At 54.0% G+C, this 24,810-nt stretch overlaps 1 protein-coding gene across 2 annotated transcripts in view; it reads left to right on the top strand.

Annotated features, from left to right (window-relative positions):
* Positions 1-7,833: 7,833 nt before the first annotated feature.
* SPTBN2 (spectrin beta, non-erythrocytic 2) overlaps positions 7,834-24,810 on the top strand; it is a 36,751-nt gene continuing 19,774 nt past the window's right edge. The window contains exons 1-13 of one of the 2 annotated variants that reach the window (XM_010366390.2): positions 7,834-7,973; positions 8,061-8,239; positions 12,987-13,138; positions 13,567-13,740; positions 14,552-14,643; positions 14,788-14,868; positions 15,187-15,302; positions 18,835-18,947; positions 19,082-19,269; positions 21,114-21,231; positions 21,835-21,993; positions 22,315-22,617; positions 24,608-24,761. In XM_010366390.2, coding sequence (XP_010364692.2) covers positions 8,083-8,239; positions 12,987-13,138; positions 13,567-13,740; positions 14,552-14,643; positions 14,788-14,868; positions 15,187-15,302; positions 18,835-18,947; positions 19,082-19,269; positions 21,114-21,231; positions 21,835-21,993; positions 22,315-22,617; positions 24,608-24,761 — 1,807 coding nt within the window. In that variant the 5' untranslated portion in view covers positions 7,834-7,973; positions 8,061-8,082. Of the gene's footprint in view, positions 7,974-8,060; positions 8,240-10,505; positions 10,844-12,986; positions 13,139-13,566; positions 13,741-14,551; positions 14,644-14,787; positions 14,869-15,186; positions 15,303-18,834; positions 18,948-19,081; positions 19,270-21,113; positions 21,232-21,834; positions 21,994-22,314; positions 22,618-24,607; positions 24,762-24,810 lie in introns of those variants that run through there. The other variant, XM_010366389.2, reaches the window with a different exon arrangement.

Genomic DNA, 24,810 nt, shown 5'->3' with positions numbered 1-24,810 from the left:
ATAATTCGCTCAAAGCCCGTTCTTTGAGTGCCCTTAGTTGGCCATTTCAGGCATTCCCTGGATAGAAATGGGCCCACATCTTCAGGGGCAGTACATAAACTAACGGCTGTGTACAAAGCTCACCCTGTTACCACTGGTTCATCTCTGAGCTGAGTTTTCTAATCTGGAAAAACAGCACCTACTTCTCAGAGCTGGAGTGGGGGTGGGAGTGTCACATGAGATGATGCGCTTTTAGCACCCACCTGGCACTCTGTGAGTTTGTCATGATTTGGGCATAATTCCTTCCTCTCCTAAACAGGCAGCAGTTCACCTTGGTTAAGAACCTTAGACCACCCAGACACTAACAAACCAAAGAGAAACCCAGTGCCAGGCCTAGAGATGTCTGCCCCCACCCCCACCCCCCTCAAGACGGTGACTAGGCCGGAATTCTCCTGGTTGATAAATGAGAGGAGCTGAGAAGCGCTGAGATGCCTGTTCCGAGCATCTGATCTGTGTAGAAGGCGAATCTTCACTGTGCCATGGAGATGTTCTGGGAGGCAGAGCCGGCCCAGCTGCCTGAAGGAGGACGCGAGAGCGAGGGGACTGGTGAGAGGAATGCTTAGCGAAGACGGACTGGAGGTGCCCGGAGAGGAAAGGGGAACGGAGGCTGGATCTCGGGAAACCTCGTCGGCAGTGTCATTAGAGGAAGGATCGCGTGTCTCGGCAGTGTCATTAGAGGAAGGATCGCGTGTCTTGGGGATACGAATTTTGGAGGAAAAGCAGAATAGGGAAAAAGGTGAGGTGTCCGAATCGGGGGAGACCACGATCTGTGAGCTGTGGTGGGGATCCGGGGCCAGCGAGGACGGGAAGGCGGGGTTTTGGGGGGAACCCGCACGGAAGGTGGCTGGGGTTCGGCAGCCGGCCTCGGAGCTGCTGCCGCGTTCGCCCCGGAGCAGGTCAACGACCCCGGGCGGGGAGCGGCGGGGAGCACCGAGAGGGGCCGCGGTTGCCATGGCGCCGGGCGGGGAAGGGGCGACTCGGGCCCCGCCCCGAGCCCCGCGGGGCCGCCGGCTCCAGATGGTCCCGGGCCTCCCGCGGGAGCCGGCGGCCTGCGGCAGGGGGAGGCTATTGTCCTCCTTCCGCGGCGCCGCAGTCCCGCCGCTCGCGCCCGCGCGCCGCCGCCACGCGCCCCGCCGCCGCCCGCCCCGCGCGCCCCCCGCGCCGCCTGCGCCCCGTGACAGCGCCCGCCCGCCGCCCGCGGTGCGCCCGGCCGCTGCCTGCAACCTCCTGTCGCGGCCGGGCTGCGGGCGCGGCAACTACCGGTGCGCCCCCGCCCGCCGCGCCCCCGCCCGCCCGGCCGCCGCTCCGCGCGGAGGTAGGTGCCGGCGCCCCCGCCCGCTTTGTCCCGGCCCGCGGGGCGGCGCGCTTTGTGCTGCAGCGTGCAGGGGTCGGGGTCGGGGTCGGGGTCGGGGTCGGGGTCGGGTCCCGGCGGCCGGGGTGAGCCGGGGCGAGCCGGGGCGGGAGCAGGCGGGGACGGGACGGGGAGGGTCCCGTGCCAGCCACACAGGTACCGGGGAGAGGGTGGTGGGGGCCAAGGCCGTGGGGGATTCGGGCCTCTCTGGAGCTGGGAGAAGAGTCTGGAACAGTTGGGTCTGACGGACACGTTCGCGGCCAGGCTGAGAGCGGGTCTGACAGCGCCGGCCTCTCGCGTCGCCGGGGCTGCGAGGCGGACGGGCCGGCGCCGGGCCAGGTGCTGGGGGCGCGCTTGGCCGCCTCTGTCCGGCGGGCTACGGGAGCCCGGCTCCCTCCTCCCGGGAGCCGCGTGGGCTCCTCCTCGCCTGTTTGGCAGCTGGCTCCACGCGCTCCCTTCTGTTCCCCCACAGTGTGTGGGAGAGGGGCACGCGGTTGGCTGTGGTGGCCGGAACTGGCCCGAGGAGAACGCAGACGCTTCGGGCTGCGGGGAAGCGGCCGCGTGCGGCGTTTCTGCGGCCGGGACGCTGATAGGGCTGTGCGGTCCGCCCCGCACGGAACTACCCGGCGAGGCCTGCTCGCGGGGGTGTTCCAGCTCCGGCGCCACAGTCATGATTTACCTTCCACTCGGCTTGGAACTTTTACCCCATTGACCCCAGGACATTGCGTGCTTGTCCTGTGAGGTGCAGGCTTGCCCCGGTCTTAACCTGCTACATGACGTCTGCCCTCAACGCTGGAGAGCCCGGGGGTTTCAGGCATGGGCAGAGGTAGCCACAAACCAGTTTTCCTTGAAGGTGAAGAGGGCAGAGTGAGTTAGAAATATGTGTCTTAGCTTGAGGTGTGGGGCAACCTCTTGGCATATTCAGAAGGGCAAAGGATTGGCCGCGGAGAAGGTAGGATGGAGTTTAGATTCTTCCCTTAGAAAAATTGATGTGACCCCGGGCTTGGGGAAGGGAGGTAGCAAGGGAGTGAAGAATTTGAATATTTGAATAAATCTACCACAACTGGAGTGTTCTAGAAGAGAAAATAAAATTTCGGTCCCCCTCTTCAGCCCAGTTCCTAACTTCCTCCGAGGGATTTGATCAAGAACACAGTCTGAGAGGTGGGTTGGGGTTTTGCTGTTCCTGCCTTCTCCTGTTTTCTGCCCTGGGGCCCATCTTTCTCTTGCCTTCCTGGGGACCCTGAGCTGATTTGTGACTTTTTTTCCTTTTATCTCGCTGCCAGTCCACCCATTTATACTTAGAAGCAAATAAGATTTGAACTTTGCCAAAGTCCTCATTTCTTCTAATCTATTATTCATCCCGCTGTCATTTGTTCAACTCTGCCTTCCCATGACTTCTCTAGCTCTGCCGTCCTCCTCCCGCATATCTGCAGTTCGCTGTTGGGGCATCAGCACTGTTTCTTTCATTACCTCTGGTACCTACTCCATCTTCATCTTCCTCTCTCATTGGCTGAGCTTCTGAGGCGAAGTGATATTTGAGTTTAGTGTGGGGTAGGGCCTGAGCAGACCAATAAGCTAACCCTGGGTCACACTCACCCCTGAAACTTTGTGTTTTCTCAGCACTCATGGCTCCTCTAACCAATTCCAGCTGCTTCCCATCTTTGGACAAGGGTGGCCCTCAAAGTGTGGTCCCCAGACCAGTAGCTTCAGTGTCACCCGGGAACAGGTTAGAAATGCACATTCCCAGGTACCATTCCCAGAGTACCGACTCAGAAGCTGGGGGATGCTGGGAGTGACCTGTGATTTAACAGTCCTCCAGGTTGTTGTGATTCATGGAAGTTTGAGAATCCCCAGTCCTGAGCTGCTGAGCTCAACCCTGAAAGTATTCCAGCCCAGGAGCAGGTCTTCTCCCATGCCCTGTTCATTCTTTCCTTGAGCTTCTCTCTAGTCCTAAGAAAGACATTAATTCGATAGCCAAGAAAATGAATTATAGTCAAGTCATTCAATATCTCTTTATTGCATATCTATTGTACTGAGTCTGGAAAAACACCAAAACGAGTGAACAGCCCTTGTCCTCAATGAGTTAAATGTGGAGTGGGCAGAGAGACATGTAAACAACTAACTGTAATGCGATGTGGTAAGTACAATACTAGCTGCATGCCGAAGGGCCCTGGGAGCACAGAGGAGGGAGTGATCAACTCTGAGGGAGGGAAAGAATTCATCAGGAGCAGGATGTGGTGAGAGGAAGAATTAGGGTACAAGGCAGCCTCTAGCCCAGGGTATAGGATGTCTAGCTTAACATATCAGCTGAAAGAGAGGAAAGCTGCCCTGGAGGATCAGCACGCGTGAGCCTAGTCTGCCTCCAGCAGCGCCTGGCGTAGATTCCAACAGGACCCCAAGCCTGCAGCTGGCGGGGGTTGGCATTCTTCTAGCACTAACAGTGTAAGCTACTTGGGCCTGGCCTTGAGGTCAATTGCTAAGAATAAGGTATGATGAGACTGTAATCTGGATTAGCTACTGCACCGCCCTATTGCCAGACTTCAGGAATCCGTGGAAGAGAGGACAACTGAGGATTCTCCAGCTTCAAGAGAGACAGGGGGTCATAAAGCTGGGGGGCTGCTGGCCAACTAAGGAAGTGTGAGTCTCCATAGACCCTGGTCATAGATGAGGAATGATCTACTCAGTGGCAAGAAACCAGCGCTGGATATGTGTAGGAGAAATACAAATAGAAATCAGTGGGAATCTAGAGATGGCAGCAGGGGACACATGCTGAGAACACAGCATATTGTCCACAAGGCCAGGGAGCTGCAGAGCCAGAATGCTCAAAAGACACAGAGGTAGCAGAGCCTCAGAGCCACATGCTGAACAATGCCAGAGAGCATCATTCACATGGAAGGCTGTGGGAACAAACTCCCTGGAGTCACAACATGGTGGCCCTGTGGGGGTCTGTGATCTGAGGACACCAGTGCCAGCTTGGTTCCTTATCCATATCACAGCATTTCTGGAAACTCAGGACACACAGCTTGCATGCTTCAAATTCATTTTGGGGAGAGGAGCATTTAAGTGGCCGAGGTTTTATCTGGGGGAAGAGGAGGTTCTAGCTCCATACTTTCTCTTGGTAATGGTAGGAATCCACAGAGACATTCTAACAGTTGGACTTCCCTGGAGGGTCTGGCTCCCAATTGGACCCCTTTGTAACTTTAACAAAACCCCCAATTCTGCATTTCTCCTGAGCCCTACTTCCTAGGACCAGGGCTGTGGTCTTGGCAGTCACTGGTTCTGGAAAGGAAGGAGGTGTGGAGAAGACAGAAGTGATGGGTGGTGATACTCGGGTAAGTGGGGAAGTGTGTGCCCATGGACACACAAAGGCAGAACCTGGCTTCCATCATTAACTGGTTCCATGAAGCTGAACCTGACCTGCTTGAAGGCCAGGGTTGTCTGCCCCTCCCCTTGGGAGGACCAAGTTGGAGCCCCAAAAACAAGCCAAAGCAGTCCATGTTTAGGTTCTTTGCAGCTTGCAGGGGCCTCAGAGATACTGGAGTTTGGAGACAGGGTCAGATGGTTAGCTTCTTTGAGTTTCTGCTCTTTGTGGAGTACAAAGATATATGAGGCTGGGTTTGCAAACCTCAGCAGTTGGGGCCAGGCAGGTACATAGTATGTGAAGTGGCTGGGCCTGTAGAGAGATAATGCAGACCCATCTAAAGGAATCCAAAATCAGTCTCTCTTTTTTTTGAGACAAGTTTTACTCTGTCATCCAGGCTAGAGTGCAATGGTGCAGTCTTGGCTCACTGCAACCTCTGCCTCCCGGGTTCAAGCGACTTGACAGCCTCAGCCTCCTGTGTAGCTGGAACTACAGGCACCTGCCACCACGCCCAGCTGAGTTTTTGTATTTTTAGTAGAGACGGGGTTTCGCCTTGTTGGCCAGGCTGGTGTCAAACTCCTGACCTCAGGTGATCTGCCCACCTTGGCCTCCCAAAGTGCTGGGATTACAGGCGTGAGCCTCCTCACCTGGCCAAAAAATCAGTCATTTAAAAATAGCTTATTGGCCCAGCTAAACACTCCCGGGGGCTAGCCTTGGTACGTTTGTGACTCCTAGTAAGGGGTCATGGAAACCGAAGCAAGGGCAGGGTGGGACTTGGGTGTAGGCGTTTTTGTGGGCAGGTCTATGCAGGGAGAGTTTGAGTGCTGGAGACGTCCATCCCAGAGCTGAGCATAAGTGTGGCTGCTGGTTAGGAAGCACTAATCTGAGGGGCTGAGAGAAGTGGAATTATACTTGGTCCTGAGGCGTGGACTACTTTCCCGTCTAGAAGCTGAGAGTATTAGGTGACACTAGTTCAGGTCATGCCTTGCCCACAGCGCTCTTTGCTCAGGGTGATTCAACTCTGCCCTAGAATATATTTTTATATAAATATTTACAGAACAAATCCAGATAATCTGTGGGGAGAAACGGTGGATTTTGAATGAGAAGAGTCCTAGGCCTAGTAGAAATTAAGCTCCCTTTCCTTCTACAGGGAATTAAAGCCCAAATCTACAAGCCTTAGACCTTAGCTCCCTTGCATCTCATTAATGCTCCTCCCAAGAAAAATCCTTGGGCACATTTTCTCTTTAGGAGAAAGGGGAGGGGCAGACAACCCTGGCCTTCAAGCAGGTCAGGTTCAGCTTCATGGAATTAGTTAATGATGGAAGCCAGGTCCTGCCTTTGTGTGCCCATGGGTCTCACCACCTACCCGAGTATCACCACCCATCACTTCTCTCTTCTCCACACCTCCTTCCTTTCCAGAACCTGAGGCTACCAGACCACAGCCCTGGTCCTAGGAAGTAGGGATCAGGAGAAATTTTGGGGGGTTTTGTGAAAGTTACAGATCCAGTCCCCTCCCCTCTCTCGAATGGCTGCTGAGTGCTGAATTACGCAAGAACTTTAGACAGTAGAGGTTTTTTTTTTTTTTTTAATCCCCAGCAGCTATTCTGAACCTCATTTGTTAGTTTTGGGGACAGAGTGTGTTTGCGTAAGTTGGAGCCATAAGTAGTGCTGTTGAGCAGACGTGGTTCACATTTCCCCAGCCTGGGCCCTAGGCAGGAGCCATGGCTGCTCATCCCTCCGGGGAGGACTCGAGGCCTCTAGGATGGTTGAGGAATCTGTGCATATTCTCTGTTCAAGAGGCTGTGTTTAAGAGCATGTCCCCAGAGTCGGAAAGAACTTTTCAAAACCCAGCACTGTTTCTTCCAGCTGCGTGACCTTGAACCAGTAACTTAATGTCTTTTTTTTTTTTTTTTTTTTTTTTTTTTGAGGTGGAGTCTCACTCTGTCTCCCCCAGGCTGGAGTGCAGTAGTGCAATCTCAGCTCACTGCAGCCTCTGCCTCCCAGGTTCAAGTGATTCTCCTGTCTCAGCCTCCCCAGTAGCTGGGACTACAGGCGTGTGCTACCATGCCCGGCTAATTTTGTATTTTCAGTAGAGGCGGGGTTTTACCATGTTGGCCAGGCTGGTCTCGAACTCCTGACCTCAGATGATCCACCCGCCTCGGCCTCCCAAAGTGCTAGGATTACAGGCGTGAGCCACTGCGCCTGGCCAACTTAATGTCTTTTGTGCGGCTTCCTTATCTATGAAATGGGGATGATAGTGGGCCCTCACCCCACGGGGAGTTATGGTGAGGTGATGCATGTCAGTGGCAGGGACGTGTCACAGCCAACATCTATTGAGTACTTACTAACATTCTCTGTAGCAAACCAAAGGAAACGAAGGGGAGAGAACCATACTGTGTCTTCCTTTGAACTCCTGGGCACTTGCCAAACAGCATTATCAATCTTCCTGGTATATCCATACTTGCCAAACAGCACATCAATCTTCCTGGTGTATCATAGCTTTTTCTTAGCTCAAGAGCAGAAACTGGGTCCTTTTTTTTTTTTTTTTTTTTTAAGACAAGTGTCGCTCTCTTGTCTAGGCTGGAGTGCAGTGGTGCGCCCAGGTTCAAGCGATTCTCCTGCCTCAGCCTCCAGAGTAGCTGGGATTACAGGCGCCTGCCACTATGCCCAGCTAATTTTTTGTATTTTTAGTAGAGATGGGTTTTCACCATGTTGGTCAGGCTGGTCTTGAACTTCTGACCTCAGGTGATCCACTCACCTCAGCCTCCCAAAGTGCTGGGATTACAGGTGTGAGCCACCACACCCAATGAATCTGAGTCTTTTTATCTCAACTTGCTGACAGGGTAGAGGAGGCCATCTTGGGTTGATCACAGGCTCAGGACAGTTTGTGGAAGGAAAGAATGCCACTTTCTAGTCATTATTGCCCACGGGGCCCCATAGATGCTCCCTGCATTATCCTGGGCTGTACACTGCTGTCTGAAGCACTGAAGCCCATCACCCCTCTCCTTGCCCCCGAACCCATCCGTCTCTGGCCTGAAGCCGTTGGAGCTTTTCCTGACCACCGCGTTACTCTGAGCCGCTGCTGCCTTCCTGTTTCACTTTCTGCGCTTCTGATGTATTCCTGTCCCTAGGCTTCTCTGGTGGCTTCCCCTCTCCTGCTGGGGGCTGATTTCCACTAAGCAGCGAACCACAGCCTCTGGCCACAAGGAGAGCGGGGCACAGGTAGGGCAGGAAGACAGAAGGCCCTGGTGGTGAGTGGAGGGCTTAGTGGTCCCTCGACAACCCTCACTGGCCGCATTCTCCTTGCAGGAGCAGAAAGCCAGCCACCACCATGAGCAGCACTCTGTCACCCACAGACTTTGACAGCTTGGAGATCCAGGGCCAGTACAGCGACATCAACAACCGCTGGGACCTTCCTGACTCAGACTGGGACAATGACAGCAGCTCAGCCCGCCTCTTTGAGAGGTCTCGCATTAAGGCTCTGGCAGGTGAGGTCAGGGGAGGGTCGAGCTGGGGGGATGCTGGAGGAGGCTTTGTCAGCTTGTCATGAAGAGCCCTTTAAACTTTATGGGAAGACTGACTTTTCTTTCTAAGTGGGAGACCCAGAACACCCTATCAATTCCTTGGTCCCCAAATCCAGCCTGAAGAATAGCCTTCAGGCCATTCAGAACTTTCCCCAGCTCCTCCCACCAAGCATAGAGACGCTGCACTGGCTCCTGGGCTGGCTAAGCTGACTAAAACAGCTTCTCTCTCTGGCCTCAGCCCCCAGGGTCACGTCCCTTCATCCTTCGGCACTCTCACTCTTGCCACTCCCGTCTCCGCCCACCTCTCCCTTACCTGTCATGCCCTTGTTGTGTCTTCTTTGATTTCCACTGTCATTTCCCACACCTGTTCCCGGTCTATTATTTCCCCTCTGCTCCCTCCCCACCTGTTCCTTCCACCTGCCGCCTGTTACTCCCATTATCTCATCTGCCTGTTCCCTGAAGCAGGTTCCCTCCTCCTGCTGCTGCTGGTTTCAGCAGCTGCCCATTTTCCTGGGTGTGCTCTCTGCCTGCCTTGGCCCCTACCCTTCCCTACGGCCTGGGGCCTGGGCTCTCTGCTCTGAGCAGAAACTCGTCTGACGGCCTCCCTGTCTTCCGGGGGAGGAGTTGTCATGGCAACAAGAGTGCGGCTGCCACCTGACACCACCAGTGGCTGGCGTGGGGCTGACTCACCCACACACCCCAAGGCCACCCACCCCGTTTGTCTTCCTCCTCCATCCCACCCTTGTCATTGCCATTGACCTGCCAGCTGCCCAGCCCAGCCAAACCCAACCCAGTCTGAAAGGCCCCAGCTATTCTCACCAAGAGGTGATGCTCCCAGTGGGGGTGGGGTTGGCCCCTAGAAGAAGAGAGACTCCAAGGGGGAGGTTCCCAAACCTGGCCACATGTTTTACAGGATCACCCAGGGATGTTTTTTTTTTTTAACAAATACAGGTTTCCAAGCCCCTCCCTAGACGCAGAAAATTAGAATCTTGGTCCAGAACTCAGGGTTTTTCAAAAGCTCCCCAAGTGATTCTTTTGAGCCAGCTCAGCACCAGTCTGAGGACCCCCTTGTGGCAGCCATAGCTTCCTGGGACCCCCTCCCATTTTCTCCTGGGTTTCTCTGTCCTGCTGGTTGGGTCTTCAGGCCGGCTGTGAAACGCTCCTACCAGTGCGTCTATACATCAGAGAAGACAGAAGGTGTGGGTTATGGAGAATGTCATGTTTGGGGGAAATATTCCTGGCACTCTGGTTTTGGATTCATGTAGCCTCTAGAACTGTCATGATGTCTATGTGTGTACAACATGTGCCACCCACCATGTTGGCACACATGACAAGTGCCACCCAGTATTGTCACCATGCCTGTGTACATAGGACACATGCCTCCCAGGACTGTCACCATGTCTGGCTGCACATAACTCGGACCACCCAGGACTGTCACTGTGTCTGTGCACACATCTGTGCGACCTCGTGCTCTCATTGGGTGTTTATCTCCACCACTAAACTGGGCTTCCCTGAAGAGGCAGCTCTGCATGGGCTTTGCCTAGCACTATGTCTCCAGCCAGTAGGTGTCAAATAAACAATGAATGAAGACAGGGAAGGGCAAGTGTAGGCTGCACGTGGCAAACGCTGAAGCCGAGAGGAAGAGCGCCTGGTAGATGTGCCCAGCAGCAGGGTGTCTGGGGGCTGGGATGGCCTGGTGGAGGACGGCCCTAGTGGGCCGGAGGGCAGGGAAGGAGCTGGCACTGGAGGTGGTGGTAAACAGGTGGAAAGGTAGAAACAGTGCCCATTTCACAGACAAGGGAGTAAAAGAAAATACCTCGCACGGTGCCTGGCCTTTCCTCTTTGAGGATCTCCTCATTTCCGGATTTCTCTTTGTCTGTTTCTGAGCTGGGGCTCAAAGCCCACACATCCTGGAAAAGGACCTCCCAGAGTCACGCAGAGAGGGGTCGCCCTCGCTGTTCCTGCAAACCTTTGGGAAACAGGAGTTTGCACTGGGGGGCCCCTCTCGTGGATCTTGCGTATTCTTAGGTAACTTGGGGCCTGATGGGCGGGTCTCGAAGGTGCTGGCAGTGCCCTCCTCCGCCGCCCCGCAGGGCCTGGCCCTGCCCTCGCCAGCCACGCTCCGCCTCCTTCCCCTCCCCGACACTGTCTAACCTGTTTGTCTGGAGCCGCCTGTCCCCTCTCGCTGCAGCCAGGCGTGCCCCCACTCTCTGTCTCGGGAGCTCAGGACACCCCATAACTCTTTTTGCCACTCCTTGTAATTCCCACCATTCTTGAATCCCCCGACCCTGGAGTCCAGCCTGAGGTTCCACTGGGGAACAGAAACTGGCCCCCTGCCGGCGGGGAGCATGGACTCTGGGCCCTGGGCTCTGTAGCCAGCAGCTGGCAGCATGAATGGGAACGGAGTGAACAGGGTGCACAGGAACGGCCTGCACGAGGCCGGCGAGTTTTACTATGAGGCTGTGGAAGGGGCCCAGAACCCCGGGGGCCTCCTGCTCTCACCAGCTGCCTTCATCAACCCTGCTCAGTATGCCAGCGTGCTGGAAGGACGCTTCAAACAGCTGCAAGGTGAGGCCCAGGGGCCCCCTGTGGGGACGACTGCACCTGGGCCAGAGGGACCTGGGTGTGGGGAGAGTGGCCGGAGCTGAGGACCCAGCACGGGACACAGTGTGACTCCAGTGTTTGTGTTGGGAGACAACGTGATGCAGCTTAGAGGGCATAATTACAAGAGGCTGGAAAATACACAGATGTCAACAGAATGGGGAAAGGCTTGGACCCACTGGCAGGGACGGTGTATGATGGCATGGGTGGGTGTGACTGCCGGGCCTCGGGGTGCTGCATGGAGCAAAGGCAACCAGCCTTGGGGGGCGCGGGGGCGCCAGCACCCGGGAAGGCCCCAACAGTGCCTCTAAGGCGGATCTGGATCTGGCGGTGGAGCGCCAGCCAGGACAGTTAGGGGAGGAGTAAGGGTGAGCCAGGCCCCGGGACCAGGAGATTGTGTTTTCCACACTTCTGAGTGTGCGTCTGAATGTGTGCAAGGGGGCAGTGTGTGTGGAAGCAGAGGGAGAGTCTTGAAGGAGAGGATCTGTGCAAACAGGCCCAGGTAGATGTGTGCGCAGGTGTGTGTTCACTCTGGCACAAGTGCTTGGGTGTGTTTCTGGGAATCACTGTTGTGTGTGTGTGTGTGTAAGGATCTAGGGATGCTGTGGGCGTCTTGTGACATAACACTTGGTTTCTCGTGCTTGACTTCGCCCATTTTCCTCCTAGCTGACACTACTTCTGTGTCTTCTGCCTGTGTGCCAAAATGGTCTCACCCCAGGGTGCCCAGCAGCAGGGCAGTCCCCCTGGATCCAGTGATGGCCTGTGACCCAGGCTCCTCCTGGCTCAGATGGGGCCTGTAGACCTGCCGGGAGGCCCCAAGGCACCCTTGGTTTCACAGGTGCTGGAGAGCATGGGGCCATCCCATGTTGTTATTAGGACCCCAGGTTTTGTGCCGGTATAGTGGCTGAAAGTAAGAGACAGGGAGCGACGTGGGTGTGTTGCTGTGTCTTATGGGTGAGGTGCTTAGGAATGTGAGATTAAGGGATGAGTCTTTCTGGTGTCTGAGATGCTGGTGCTGAGACGGAAGCAAAAGTGACTCTTCAGACCCCAGCCACTTGGGTTGGGTCCTTGCACAGGGCTTCTCTGTGGGGAAGTGGCAGAACTCCTCATCACCAGAGCAGCTTCTGATGCTTTCACTTTGTCACTTAGAACATTCTTAATTTTTATTTTCCTGTGGAACCTAGTACTTATTTCCCCTCTTCAGTGGCTCCCCTCCTCTGTGAGCTGGGCAGCAGGGCATTGCCTAACTTTTTTTTGAGATTGGTGCCTAACTCTGCCTGGCTTTTTTTCCCCCATGTTTCCTGGCCTCACTGTTTTCCCAGTTGCCAACTCTCAACATCTTGTTCTTCTGAGCAATGGGGTGTTTATGTCCTGGAACTGGATCCCCTTGCAGCCTGTTGAACGTACCGTTCCCAACCCCCAAAACAGAGGAGCCTGCCTTTTCTTTTAAGTTATCCAAGGACAGTAAGCTGACTCAGGAGGCCTGCAGCCTCTATACCATCAAGTCCTAATGACCGCTTGGAAGAGCTGCTGCTATGATTTTAGCCCACACCCTCTCCTTTGTCCACAACCAAAAGAGAACAGCCATACCTCCCACCGGCCTGGGCAGCTCTTGCTCTCCTTCAGGTCAGATCACACCACTTTATAACAGCAGCTCACCAAGGAGCCATTTTGTGCCAGACACCAACTAGGTGTTTTATATACCTTATCTCATTTAATCAACACAATGACCTGTTGAAGTAGAAAGTGATGTTCCCATTTTACAGATGAGGACACTGGGGCTCTGATGGATGAAGTCACTTGACCAGTGTTCCACCACTTACACGACTGCCCCACCCCAGCCCCTCCCTGCATGTCCCACGGTTTCCGAGGTCTTCATCCTTTCTTCTCAAAGCCTGTTTTCTGTCTTTCGTCTTTCTTCTTTATCTTGCTTATGAGCTCATTCTAAGTTACGGGCTTTCCTCCTGGTCATCTTCCTTCCCTTCCTCCTCCTTGGAGGACCCCGCTTCCCATCTCTCAGGCTCCTCCATCCCCCACCCCTGCCAACTGGTGTTTAGAAGCAGCTATGCTGAACTCGAAGGACAGAAATAACCCCATGTTGCCACCGCAGATGAACGAGAAGCCGTACAGAAGAAAACCTTCACCAAGTGGGTAAACTCGCACCTGGCCCGGGTCACGTGCCGGGTGGGGGACCTGTACAGCGACCTCCGGGATGGACGCAACCTGCTGAGGCTCCTCGAGGTGCTCTCGGGAGAGATACTGGTGAGCTGTGGTCATGAAGGGAAGAGGGGGCCTCAGAAAAGTGTCCAAGGGGACCAGCTGGAGGAGCAGCCCTCAGAGAGAGTGACGGCACAGGGCGGGAAGCAGTGGCTCCCTCTGCTCAGAGGATGGGTTCATTTCGAGCGCCTTTGCCACTTGGATTACATAGGAGCATTGCTTCGTGGAGACAGGAACAGTGGCCCCATTGAAAACATTTCTTTTTCCACCTACTCTGGGTGCAATTAATTCTCTTGGGAATCTTAATCTGCCCAAGCCTCATCTGTAACCTCAGCTTTGGCTCCAGCCCTGGGGCTGTGCACGTGTTCCTGAGGTAGGTCATGGGAAAGGTGTGCAAAGCTGGGCCCTGGGAAGGCTGGGGAAGAAGGTGGAAGCCCACAGTCCCGTGCCATTTTGCCCCCGTCCCTCCACAGCCAAAGCCCACAAAGGGCCGCATGCGGATCCACTGCCTGGAGAACGTGGACAAGGCATTGCAGTTCCTCAAGGAGCAGAAAGTGCACTTGGAAAACATGGGCTCCCATGACATTGTGGATGGAAACCACCGACTGACCCTTGGGCTGGTCTGGACCATCATCCTTCGATTCCAGGTACCCCAGCACACTATCACACAGGGTGTGGTTCCTGCCCTGGTTCTGCACCACAGACCGTTCCTGCTGGCCCGTGACACAACAAACACAAAGACGGACGATCTAGAGCCTTATGTAGCAGTTGCCATTGCGGCGCTATCCAAGCACCAGATCAGTGGACTCCCCTCCTTCAACAGGGTAGAAACCAGCGTGGGTGAATGTCAAACCCCTGTGGCAAGTTCCCTGTGCGCTGGTCTGTGTATTGGTCATGTGCAGTAGGACCACAGGTTGGTCCACGAGGGACTGGAAGTTTTACAAACTGGTCCTTCACCACAAGGGGTTTGGGAACTTCTAGAGGGTCTGGTCACTGGCCCCAATCCCCTGCCATAAACTCTGCTGGAATAAACCCCAGTGGAACAGTCACCCTCCTGCTTCCCATGCCCCAGTGTCCTCATGTCATCACAGCATTCCTGATCACCCCCTTCCTTCCTGGGTTCTGTCGGCTTCACTTTGGAAAGCCAGCTTTTAGACACCTTGGAGAGCCAGTCTCAGAAAATATTCACTCTTCCGCCTGCAGTTCCCCACTTGGAGGGACCAGCACCTCCACTCAGGGACACATCCATTCTTCAGCATCCTACCCTAATCTGCTGCCTCAAACCCCTTACACCCAGTGTTCTGTGGTCCCTGGCCTAGGTTGAAAGGACCTCAGGCTATGCCTGTCCACCCCATTACCACAGTCTAAAGAGTAGTTTCCTGCCATTTATCTGAGCATCTCTGATAACACCAGGAGTTCCTGTCCAGGGAGTGAGGGCCCTGCTTGCTTCCTTCCTAGATCCAAGACATCAGTGTGGAGACAGAAGACAACAAGGAGAAGAAGTCAGCCAAGGATGCCCTGCTTCTGTGGTGCCAGATGAAGACTGCAGGGTGAGGATGCCCTGGGCATGTGGCACTGGAGGGTCAGTGACCCCCAGGCTGTGGTGGGCTCCAGGAACCATGAGCTGGTGACTGCCCTGGAATCACAGACCAGGGCTCAGCCCTACTCACCATTTTCCGAATCTCTGTTTATAGTTATCCCAACGTCAATGTACACAACTTCACCACCAGCTGGAGAGATGGACTAGCCTTCAACGCCATTGTGCATAAACACCGGTGAGAAGATGGGGTCAGCCAATGACCTGGGCTGCACATGTGGAGACAGAGATGAGATGAGCTGCATAGCACTCAGAAGGAAGGGATAGCACTCGGAGCAGAACCAGAACGTGGGGGTGCAGGACTGCACAGAGCGCTTGTGATGGGAAGCAGGGGAGGCAGTATGGGGAGGGGCTGTGAGCAGCAGTGTGGGTTTGGGATGCCTACTTCTGGACAAAATTGGGTCGGTGACTTAGGGATAAAGATTGGTGTGGGTTTCCTCTTCCTCTTTAAGATCTCACATGTTTCTGATCCCTTCTGTCTTTCCTCCCCACCCAGGCCAGACCTGCTGGATTTTGAGTCTCTGAAAAAGTGTAATGCACACTATAATCTGCAGAATGCATTCAATCTGGCTGAAAAGGAACTGGGACTTACCAAGCTGCTGGATCCCGAAGGTGGGGCCAGAGCTAGGTGAAAAAGAGGTGGTAGGGTAGAGACAGGAGGTGGACCAGTGCTTGCCAGGGGCCGCAGAGGGGGAAGACATGGAGTAACCACCAACCGATACAGGGGCTTCTTTGGTGGGGGAAGAGAATGTTCTGGAATTAGAAAGTGGTGATAGTTACACAACCTTGTAAATATGCTGAAAACCACGTGGTAGCTCACACCCAGCACTTTGGGAGGCCAAGGCAGGAGGATCGCTTGAGCCCAGGAGTTTGATACCAGCCTGGGCAACATACTGAGACCCCATGACTACCCCTTCCCCTAAAAAATACATCTTTACACTGAAAACCACTGAATTATATACATTAAAAGGGTGAATTTTGTGGTATGAAAATCATTTCTCAGTTATTTTTTATTTATTTATTTTTTTGAGACGGAGTCTCGCTCTGTCACCCAGGCTGGAATGCAGTGGCCGGATCTCAGCTCACTGCAAGCTCCGCCTCCCGGGTTCACGCCATTCTCCTGCCTCAGCCTCCCGAGTAGCTGGGACTACAGGCGCCCGCCACCTCGCCCGGCTAGTTTTTTGTATTTTTCAGTAGAGACGGGGTTTCACCGTGTTAGCTAGGATGGTCTCGATCTCCTGACCTCGTGATCCACCCGTCTCGGCCTCCCAAAGTGCTGGGATTACAGGCTTGAGCCACCGCGCTCGGCTCTCAGTTTTTTTTTTAACAAAAGACTGTAGGTCGGAAGAAGGGCAGCCCAGTGACAGAAAGAGCGCTGGGCCATGGGTTGTGTCCCAGGCAGAGCACACAGGAGCTCTGTGACGTACAGCCAGTGGCTGGCCTCTGTGGCTCAGTTTCCTCATGTCTTAAAAGAGAGAATTGGTCTGTTTAAGGGCTCTTCTAAAATTCTAGGATTCTAAATTAAGCTACATGTTGCTGGCCACGGTGGCACCTGCCTGTAGTGCTAGCTGCTAGGGAGGCTGAGGTGAGAGGATCACTTGAGCCCAAGAGTTCTAGGCTGCAGTGGGCTATGCTGATTGGGTATCCACATTAAGTTCAGCATTGGTGATCTCCTGGGATCAGGGGACCACCAGGTTACCTAAGAAGGACTGACCTAGCCCAGGTCAGAATGGAGCAGGTCAAAACTCCCACACTGATCAGTAGTGGGATCACACCTGTCAATAGCCACTGTACTCCAGCCTGGGCAACAGCGAGACCTGTCTTTATTAATTAATTAATTTATTTATTTATTTATTTGAAACGGAGTCTCGCTCTGTCGCCCAGGCTGGAGTGCAGTGGCGGGATCTCAGCTCACTGCAAGCTCTGCCTCCCGGGTTTATGCTATTCTCCTGGCTCAGCCTCCCGAGTAGCTGGGACTATAGGCGCCCGCCACCTTGCCCGGCTAGTTTTTTGTATGTTTTTTAGTAGAGACAGGGTTTCACCATATTAACCAGGATGCTCTTGATCTCCTGACCTCGTGATCTGCCCGTCTCAGCCTCCCAAAGTGCTGGGATTACAGGCTTGAGCCACCGCGCCCGGCCTGTCTTTATTTTTTTAAAACAAATTTTTAAGAAAAAAAAATTAAGCTGGATGACCTTCCACTCTTACCCAGAACTGGCCTGTGGTCAGCTGACCTTGCTGATTGGTTCCTGTGGTTCTGGTCATAATGCTGACGAGATAGATGAGATCAGTAACAGCGATTGGGCTCTTTTTTTTTTTTGAGACAGAGTCTCGCTCTGTTGCCCAGACTGGAGTGCAATGGCGCGATCTCAGCTCACTGTAACCTCCGCCTCCTGGGTTCGAGCAATTATCCTCCTCAGCCTCCCGAGTGGCTGGGATTACAGGCGTGTGCCACCAGGCCGGCTAGTTTTTGTATTTTTAGTAGAGACAGGGTTTCACCATGTTGGTCAGGCTGGTCTCTAACTCCTGACCTTGTGATCCGCCCACCTCGGCCTCCCAATGCACTGGGATAACAGGTGTGAGCCCCTGTACCCGACTGCGATTTTTCTCTTACTTGGTACCTGGTTCTGCGCTTGACATGCTTTAATCTTCACAATACCCCTTTGAAATCAGTACTGTTATCCTCAGTTTATGGAAGAGACTATGGGGGCCCATAATGGGTAAGCAACTTGCCCAAGTCCTCCGGCAGATGGGGCTGAGATTGGCATTCAGGCAGCTTGGCTCCAGAGCCTGTTTCCTCTGCTGCCCCTGGGAGAGTGGAGACCAATCTTGGTGCAGCCAGAACAGGGAGGAGAGAAGGGCCCAGTGACTCCCCTGCTGGAGGTGCTCCTAAAGTTCACTGGGTGGATGTTCGCTGGTCTTGGCCATTTTCTCCCTGTTTTCCATTCTACCTGTAGCCCTATCACCTGGACCCTTTTTCTCCAGAATGACAAGTGTCAGTGAGCTAGCAACAGACATAGGCTTCATGCAGTGCTCCTTGGAGAGCCTCTGGGCAGCATGGCTGTAATTCAGAACCCGGAAATAAAGCTAAGCATTCTGTAACTTTCCGAGATGACTTCAGTGGCTCCTGCCTGCCTGTGTGTTTCCAGAAATGGGCAAGAGGCTTCCAGTCTCATAGTCTTACCTTTAGGATAAAATCTGGCCTATTTAAGAGAACCCATAGATTTCAAGTTACAGTCAGCCTCGGTTGTGTGGTGAAAGCCAGTTCGGCTTGAAAGACACTCCCCTCCTTGGGCCCACAGCTGAGGTTTGGGACTGAGGTTAGAAACAGCGTGATCACACCTGGAGATGGTGCTGAGAGCTGGCCTCTGTCCCCACTGAGCTGCGGGGATCACAGGGCCTATCGCTCTGAGCATCTTAGGTTCAGGAGGCTTAGTTCATACCTTCTGTCCTGCTGCCCCTCAGTCCATTGACTTTTTTTTTTTTTTTTTTTTTTGAGACAGAGTCTTGCTCTGTCCCCCAGGCTGGAGTGCAGTGGCCGGATCTCAGCTCACTGCAAGCTCTGCCTCCCGGGTTCACGCCATTCTCCTGCCTCAGCCTCCCGAGTAGCTGGGACCACAGGCACCCGCCACCATGCCCGGCTAATTTTTTTGTATTTTTAGTAGAGATAGGGTTTCACTGTGTTAGCCAGGATGGTCTCAATCTCCTGACCTTGTGATCCGCCCACCTCGGCATCCCAAAGTGCTGGGATTACAGGCATGAGCCACCGCGCCTGGCCTCCATTGACTTCTTAAACATTGTTCCAGCCTAAAAGGCCATGATCCATCCCCACATAGCAATGCTGTTTCTTTTCTTGCTTTTCTTCCCCAAACAACTAATTTTGGTCTCCATGGGGAACTCTGGGTAAAAGCCTCCTTCTGGAGTTTGTGCTCTGCTTGGAGGGCCCTTCTTGTTTCCAGAAGAAGGGAAAAAAGGTGAGCTTTTGGTGCCCTTTTCATTTGAATGGCCAAGTTGTCATTTTGCTCTAAAAGGGGATGGAGAGATGTCAGCTTTGGAGGACTGGGCAGGCCCAGGGTTTGGGGTAGGTGATGCAAGTTGTGGATGTACTTCTGGGAGGCCTGACCCAAATGGTCCTCTCTTTCAGATGTGAATGTGGACCAGCCAGATGAGAAGTCGATCATTACCTATGTGGCTACTTACTACCATTACTTCTCCAAGATGAAGGCCCTGGCAGTGGAAGGCAAGAGAATTGGCAAGGTACTGTCCATGGGCAGTACCCATAAAGGCCAGAGGAGACCCGGCTGAGGCAGTGCAAGGGCAGGGTGGAGCTGCAGGACTGGGCCAGGGACCCTGTGGCTGGGACTGTCATGTCCCTGTCTTCTGCCTCCCAGGTGCTGGACCATGCCATGGAGGCAGAGCGCCTGGTGGAGAAGTACGAGTCCCTGGCCTCAGAGCTGCTGCAGTGGATCGAGCAAACGATTGTGACCCTCAATGACCGGCAGCTGGCCAACTCCCTGAGTGGGGTCCAGAACCAGCTGCAGTCCTTCAACTCCTACCGCACCGTGGAGAAGCCGCCCAAGTAGGTGTCCCTGGGGCCCCACCCCGCCCTGAGCTGTGCTCCCACGAGAGGAAGCCTAAATTAGCACAACCTTCAGGGAGGGAAATTTGGCAGTACATAAGTGCAGTAGAGATTTCCCACGCCAGAAGCATCCAAACAACGTAGTTGATACAAAATAATTTTTTTTAATGATTAGCCATTTTTAAAAATCATGCTGTGGGCAGGGCATGGTGGCTCATGCCTGTAATCCCAGCACTTTGGGAGGCCAAGGCGGATGGATCACCGAGACCAGTCTGGCCAACATGGTGAAACCTCATCTCTACTGAGGTCGGGAGTTGTGAGACTAGCCTGGCCAACATGGTGAAACCCTGTCTGTACTAAAGATACAAAAAAATTAGCTGGGGATAGTGGCACATGCCTGTAATCCCAGCTACTCAGGAGGCTGAGGCAGGAGAACCACCTGAACCTGGGAGGCAAAGGTTGCAGTGAGCTGAGATCATGCTGTTGTACTCCAGGCTGGGTGACAGAGCAAGACTCCATCTCAAAAAACAAACAAAAAAACATGCTGTGGAAATGATTGCTATGGTGTGTTGAGTCAGTGCAATCCATCAGATAAGATTACTGATCAGGGTGTCATGGCAACCCAATCCCAGCATAAGATAGAGGGGACTGGACCTGACAGGCAGGTCATAACCGGCAACGTGGGTGTGGCTGGTAACGTGAGAATTGCAGAGGTTCTTATCATTTCAATATTTTAGCAATTAACTGTTCCAAGTATGTGATTGCTCTTAGGCAATTCTGTTCAGTACCTGCCAAAACGTCTGTGTTTATGCTGTCATGGAGTTCTTTTGGAATTAATGTATATCAGCTCTGAAACTAATATTAGTCCAGAAAACAACTGTTTCTATACATTCCAGGGAATGATTTAAGGTGTACCCTTTAACCTAGGAAGTCGTCTTCTGGGCATTAAACAAAGATGTAACTTCAAGGATGTTCATCAACACAACCACTATAAAAGAAAAATAAGTCACGGGTCAGCCACTGAAAATGACATTAAAGAAATGCATTTATTGACATGGAAAAATGTTCATGAAAAATAAGCAGGGAAATAGGTTATAAAAGAATTATTTCGGGCCGGGCACGGCGGCTCACGCCTGTAATCCCAGCACTTTGGGAGGCCGAGGCGGGCGGATCACAAGGTCAGGAGATCGAGACCACGGTGAAACCCCGTCGCTATTAAAAATACAAAAAATTAGCTGGGCGCGGTGGCGGGCGTCTGTAGTCCCAGCTACTCAGGAGGCTGAGGCAAGAGAATGGCGTGAACCCAGGAGGCGGAGCTTGCAGTGAGCCGAGATCGTGCCACTGCACTCCAGCCTGGGGGACAGAGTGAGACTCCATCTCAAAAAAAAAAAAAAAAAGAATTATTTCAGCTGGGCACAGTGGCTCACGTCTGTAATCCCAGCACTTTGGGAGGCTGAGGTGGGTGGATCACTTGAGGTCAGGAATTTGAAACCCCGACTCTACTAAAAATACATAAATTAGCCAGGTGTGGTAGTGCACGCGCCTGTAATCCCAGCTACTCAGGAGGCTGAGGCAAGAGAATGGCTTGAACCCAGGAGGCAGAGGTTGCAGTGAGCCCAGATTGTGCCACTGCACTCCAGCCTGGGTGACAAAGCAAGACTCTGTCTCAAAATAAAATAAAATGATGTTCTTTTGGTTCGCCAGTATTTTCTGGTTTCCACGTAAAGAGCTTGTATTACTTTTGTAAGAAGAAAAGCAACAGAGGACAGCCATTTTGAAGAGGAAAGAGTCCTTGTGACCCTCATGGGCTTTAATTCTGACCCCAACCCGGCCTCCTGCCTCAGGTTTACCGAGAAAGGCAACTTGGAAGTGCTGCTCTTCACCATCCAGAGCAAGCTTCGGGCCAACAACCAGAAGGTCTACACGCCCCGCGAGGGCCGGCTCATCTCGGACATCAACAAGGTCTGTGGCTGCCCACAGGCCACCCACCCTCAGGGTAGCGCCTGGCCCAGATGCCTTGCACACATCCCCAAACCCGGGGCCATCTCAACCTTCACCAAACTCTACTATCTGCTGCCCCAACTTGAAACTCGAGCACTCCGCTCAGCTGCCCACACTGTGCCAGATGTGATTCTCCCGTCCTCTCAGGCACATGGCTCCCTGCTCCTTTGTCTGACTCTCCATACGAGGTCACGTAAGGAAATTATGCCCCAAGTCCCTCAGCTTATTCCACCTGTCCCCAACTCACTATCCCTTCCTTTTATTTTTTTCACGATGTTGTAAGATGACTAAAAGTAAAAATAAGGTTTGCACACAGTCCTGCCAACACAAAGGAATCAGATGGTTTCCACTGTTCCCGCTCCCTTCAGTCCTTTTCCAGAAGCTTCTACATAGCGTCACAGACTCCCAGTGCTTCCCTGTTTCCTGTTTCCACACCCAGGCGTCTCACCCACTGCATTCCACGGATCCACTAGACCGAGCTTCCATGGGACTTACCATGTGCCTCCAGCCCCCCTGAGCCCCCCCCGCCCTGTCCCTTCCACTGACTCTGTCCCCACCCCACAGGCTTGGGAGCGGCTGGAGAAGGCAGAGCACGAGCGTGAGCTGGCCCTGCGCACCGAGCTCATCCGCCAGGAGAAGCTGGAGCAGCTGGCCGCCCGCTTCGACCGCAAGGCTGCTATGCGGGAGACCTGGCTCAGCGAGAACCAGCGCCTCGTGTCCCAGGTAGGACTAGAGGCTCCTAGGATGCTTAGGCTGGTCAGAACTGGGAGAGAGACGGGTGGATAAGAAGCCCCGTGGGTTGGAGAGACAATGAAACACGAAATCCGTAACCTGGGTAAAAAGGCCTAGAGGTCCGGGAGCAAGGGGCCAGAGGCTGGGACAGAAGAGAGTGCTGGTGAAACAGGACGGGGGTGGGATAGAGCGGGAACTTAGAGCCACCACATGGAGCTGGAATCTTGCAGCCCAAGTGCTCTGCAGGACAGAGGAGCCGGCAGAGGCACTGTCCCTTGGTCCCCACACCTCCTCTCCCTGCCCCCGACACAGGACAACTTTGGGCTGGAGCTGGCAGCTGTCGAGGCAGCAGTACGGAAGCACGAAGCCATTGAGACGGACATCGTGGCCTACAGCGGCCGGGTGCAGGCGGTGGACGCCGTGGCTGCAGAGCTGGCCGCCGAGCGCTACCACGACATCAAGCGTATCGCCGCTCGGCAGCACAACGTGGCACGGCTCTGGGACTTCTTGAGGCAGATGGTGGCCGCCCGGCGGGAGCGGCTCCTCCTCAACCTGGAGCTGCAGAAGGTGTTCCAGGACCTGCTCTACCTCATGGACTGGATGGAAGAGATGAAGGTATCAGTGAGGCGTGCTGGGTGGGGTACAGGTGATCAAGAGTTGAGGGGGCCCCACAGTGGGTGCGTTTGCCTGTCTGCTCGGCCAGTCTCCGTGGAGTGTGAACCAGCACAGGGCCCTGACCCCAGTGGCAGTGAACAAAGTAAACAGGGCCCTGTCCACACGGGGTTCATGTTCTAGATGGAGGAGGCTGATGACAAAACTCACAGACCTTTCCATAAACAAAAGAGCAGGGGCCATAAAACCACTGATGAATCTGGAACAGGGCGGCGTGAGGGGCTGGTCAGATAAGGCCTCTGAGAAAATGCCATTTAAGCCGAGACCAAAATAGTGCCAAGAACCAGCACAGAGAACTCTCAGGAGAGAACGTTCCAGGCAGAAGGAAGAGCCGGCACAGGCCCTCAGCCTGGACCAGCATGGTGTGTTCAGGATCAGAAGGAAGGCCGGTGGGCTGTGAGCATGAGGAGTGGGGGCCGTGGACTGAGATTTGGGAGGGCACAGCCAGCCCATTAGGGCCTTACAGGCCTGGTCAGGGAGTTTAGATTTTATTCAAAGTAACATGGATCCTTTAAAGTGATTTGAAGGGGCCGGGCACGGTGCTCACGCCTGCAATCCCAGCTCTTTGGGAGGCCAAGGTGGGCAGATCACTTGAGGTCAGGAGTTCAAGACCAGCCTGGCCAACATGGTGAAACCCCATCTCTATAAAAATACAGAAATTAGGCCGGGCGCGGTGGCTCAAGCCTGTAATCCCAGCACTTTGGGAGGCCGAGGCGGGAGGATCACGAGGTCAGGAGATCGAGACCCTCCTGGCTAACACGGTGAAACCCCGTCTCTACTAAAAATACAAAAAAAAAAAAACTAGCCGGGCGCGTTGGCGGGCGCCTGTAGTCCCAGCTACTCGGAGGCTGAGGCGGGAGAATGGCGGGAACCCGGGAGGCGGAGCTTGCAGTGAGCTGAGATCCGGCCACTGCACTCCAGCCTGGGCGACAGAGCGAGACTCCATCTCAAAAAAAAAAAAAAAAAAAAGAAATTAGCTGGGTGTGGTGGTGGGCGCCTGTAGTCCCAGCTACTCAGGAACCTGAGACAGGAGAATCGCTTGAACCCAGGAGGCGGAGGATGCAGTGAGCCGAGATTGTACCACTGCACTCCAGCCTAGGTGATAGGGCAAGACTCAGTCTCAAAAAAAAAAAAAAAAAAACACAGCTAGGCAAGGTGGCTCACACCTGTAATCCTAGGACTTTGGGAGGCCAGGGTGGGTGGATCACCTGAGGTCAGAGTTCGAGACCAGCCTGGCCAACATGGCAAAACCCCGTCTCTAGTAAAAATACAAAAATTAGCCACACGTGGTGGCACACGCCTGTAATCCCAGCTACTCAGGAGGCTGAGGAAGGAGAATTGCTTGAATCTGGGAGGTGGAGGTTGCAGTGAGCCAAGATTGCGCCACTGCACTCCAGCCTGCACAACGGGAGCAAGACTGCATCTCAAAAAATAAAAAAGTGATTAAAAGGTTTTGAGAGGGGTAGAGACTTCCTTGTACCTTACGTTTGTAAAAAGGTCACTTTGGCTACTCTGAAGAAGGTCTGTGGGCAGGCAGCATGAGAGCAAGACCTGTTAGGGTTGCTGCCGTCTCCCAGGCGGGCAGTGGCCAGGAGGGTGGATTGGGGAAAGATGTGGAAGGAAGGCTGCTGGGTGCTGGGGCAGAACAGTGGTGACAGGAGGGTGTCAATGATTCTGAGGCTGAGAAGATTAGTCACAGCAAAGCTTCCAAGAGCAGGAGTTAGTTAGAACATTGTTCCACAGCAGGAGAGTTAAGGATAAGGATAAGGAGGTCGGGGTGCCAGAGCAGAACTGGGGTATCTCAGTGTGTGTGAGCAATCAGGTTTCTCACCTGGGTGCAACACCTGGAGCCACAGAGAGGTCGGAAGGAAAACACGGCAGGTTAGCGCGTGTGTGCTCAGGCGGGCATCCGCACTCCATGTGTGCCTGGCAGGGCCGGCTGCAGTCTCAGGACCTGGGCAAGCACCTGACAGGAGTGGAGGACCTGCTGCAGCTGCACGAGCTGGTGGAGGCAGACATCGCCGTGCAGGCCGAGAGGGTGCGGGCCGTCAGTGCCTCTGCCCTGCGCTTCTGCAACCCAGGGAAAGGTGAAAAGTTGGGGAAGGCACTGGAGAGGGAGGGGCTGGGAAGGAGCAC

Source organism: Rhinopithecus roxellana, chromosome 15 (genome assembly GCF_007565055.1).
Source record: "Rhinopithecus roxellana isolate Shanxi Qingling chromosome 15, ASM756505v1, whole genome shotgun sequence".
Taxonomy (NCBI): Eukaryota; Metazoa; Chordata; class Mammalia; order Primates; family Cercopithecidae; genus Rhinopithecus; species Rhinopithecus roxellana.
This window is presented reverse-complemented; position numbering and strand designations above follow the sequence as displayed.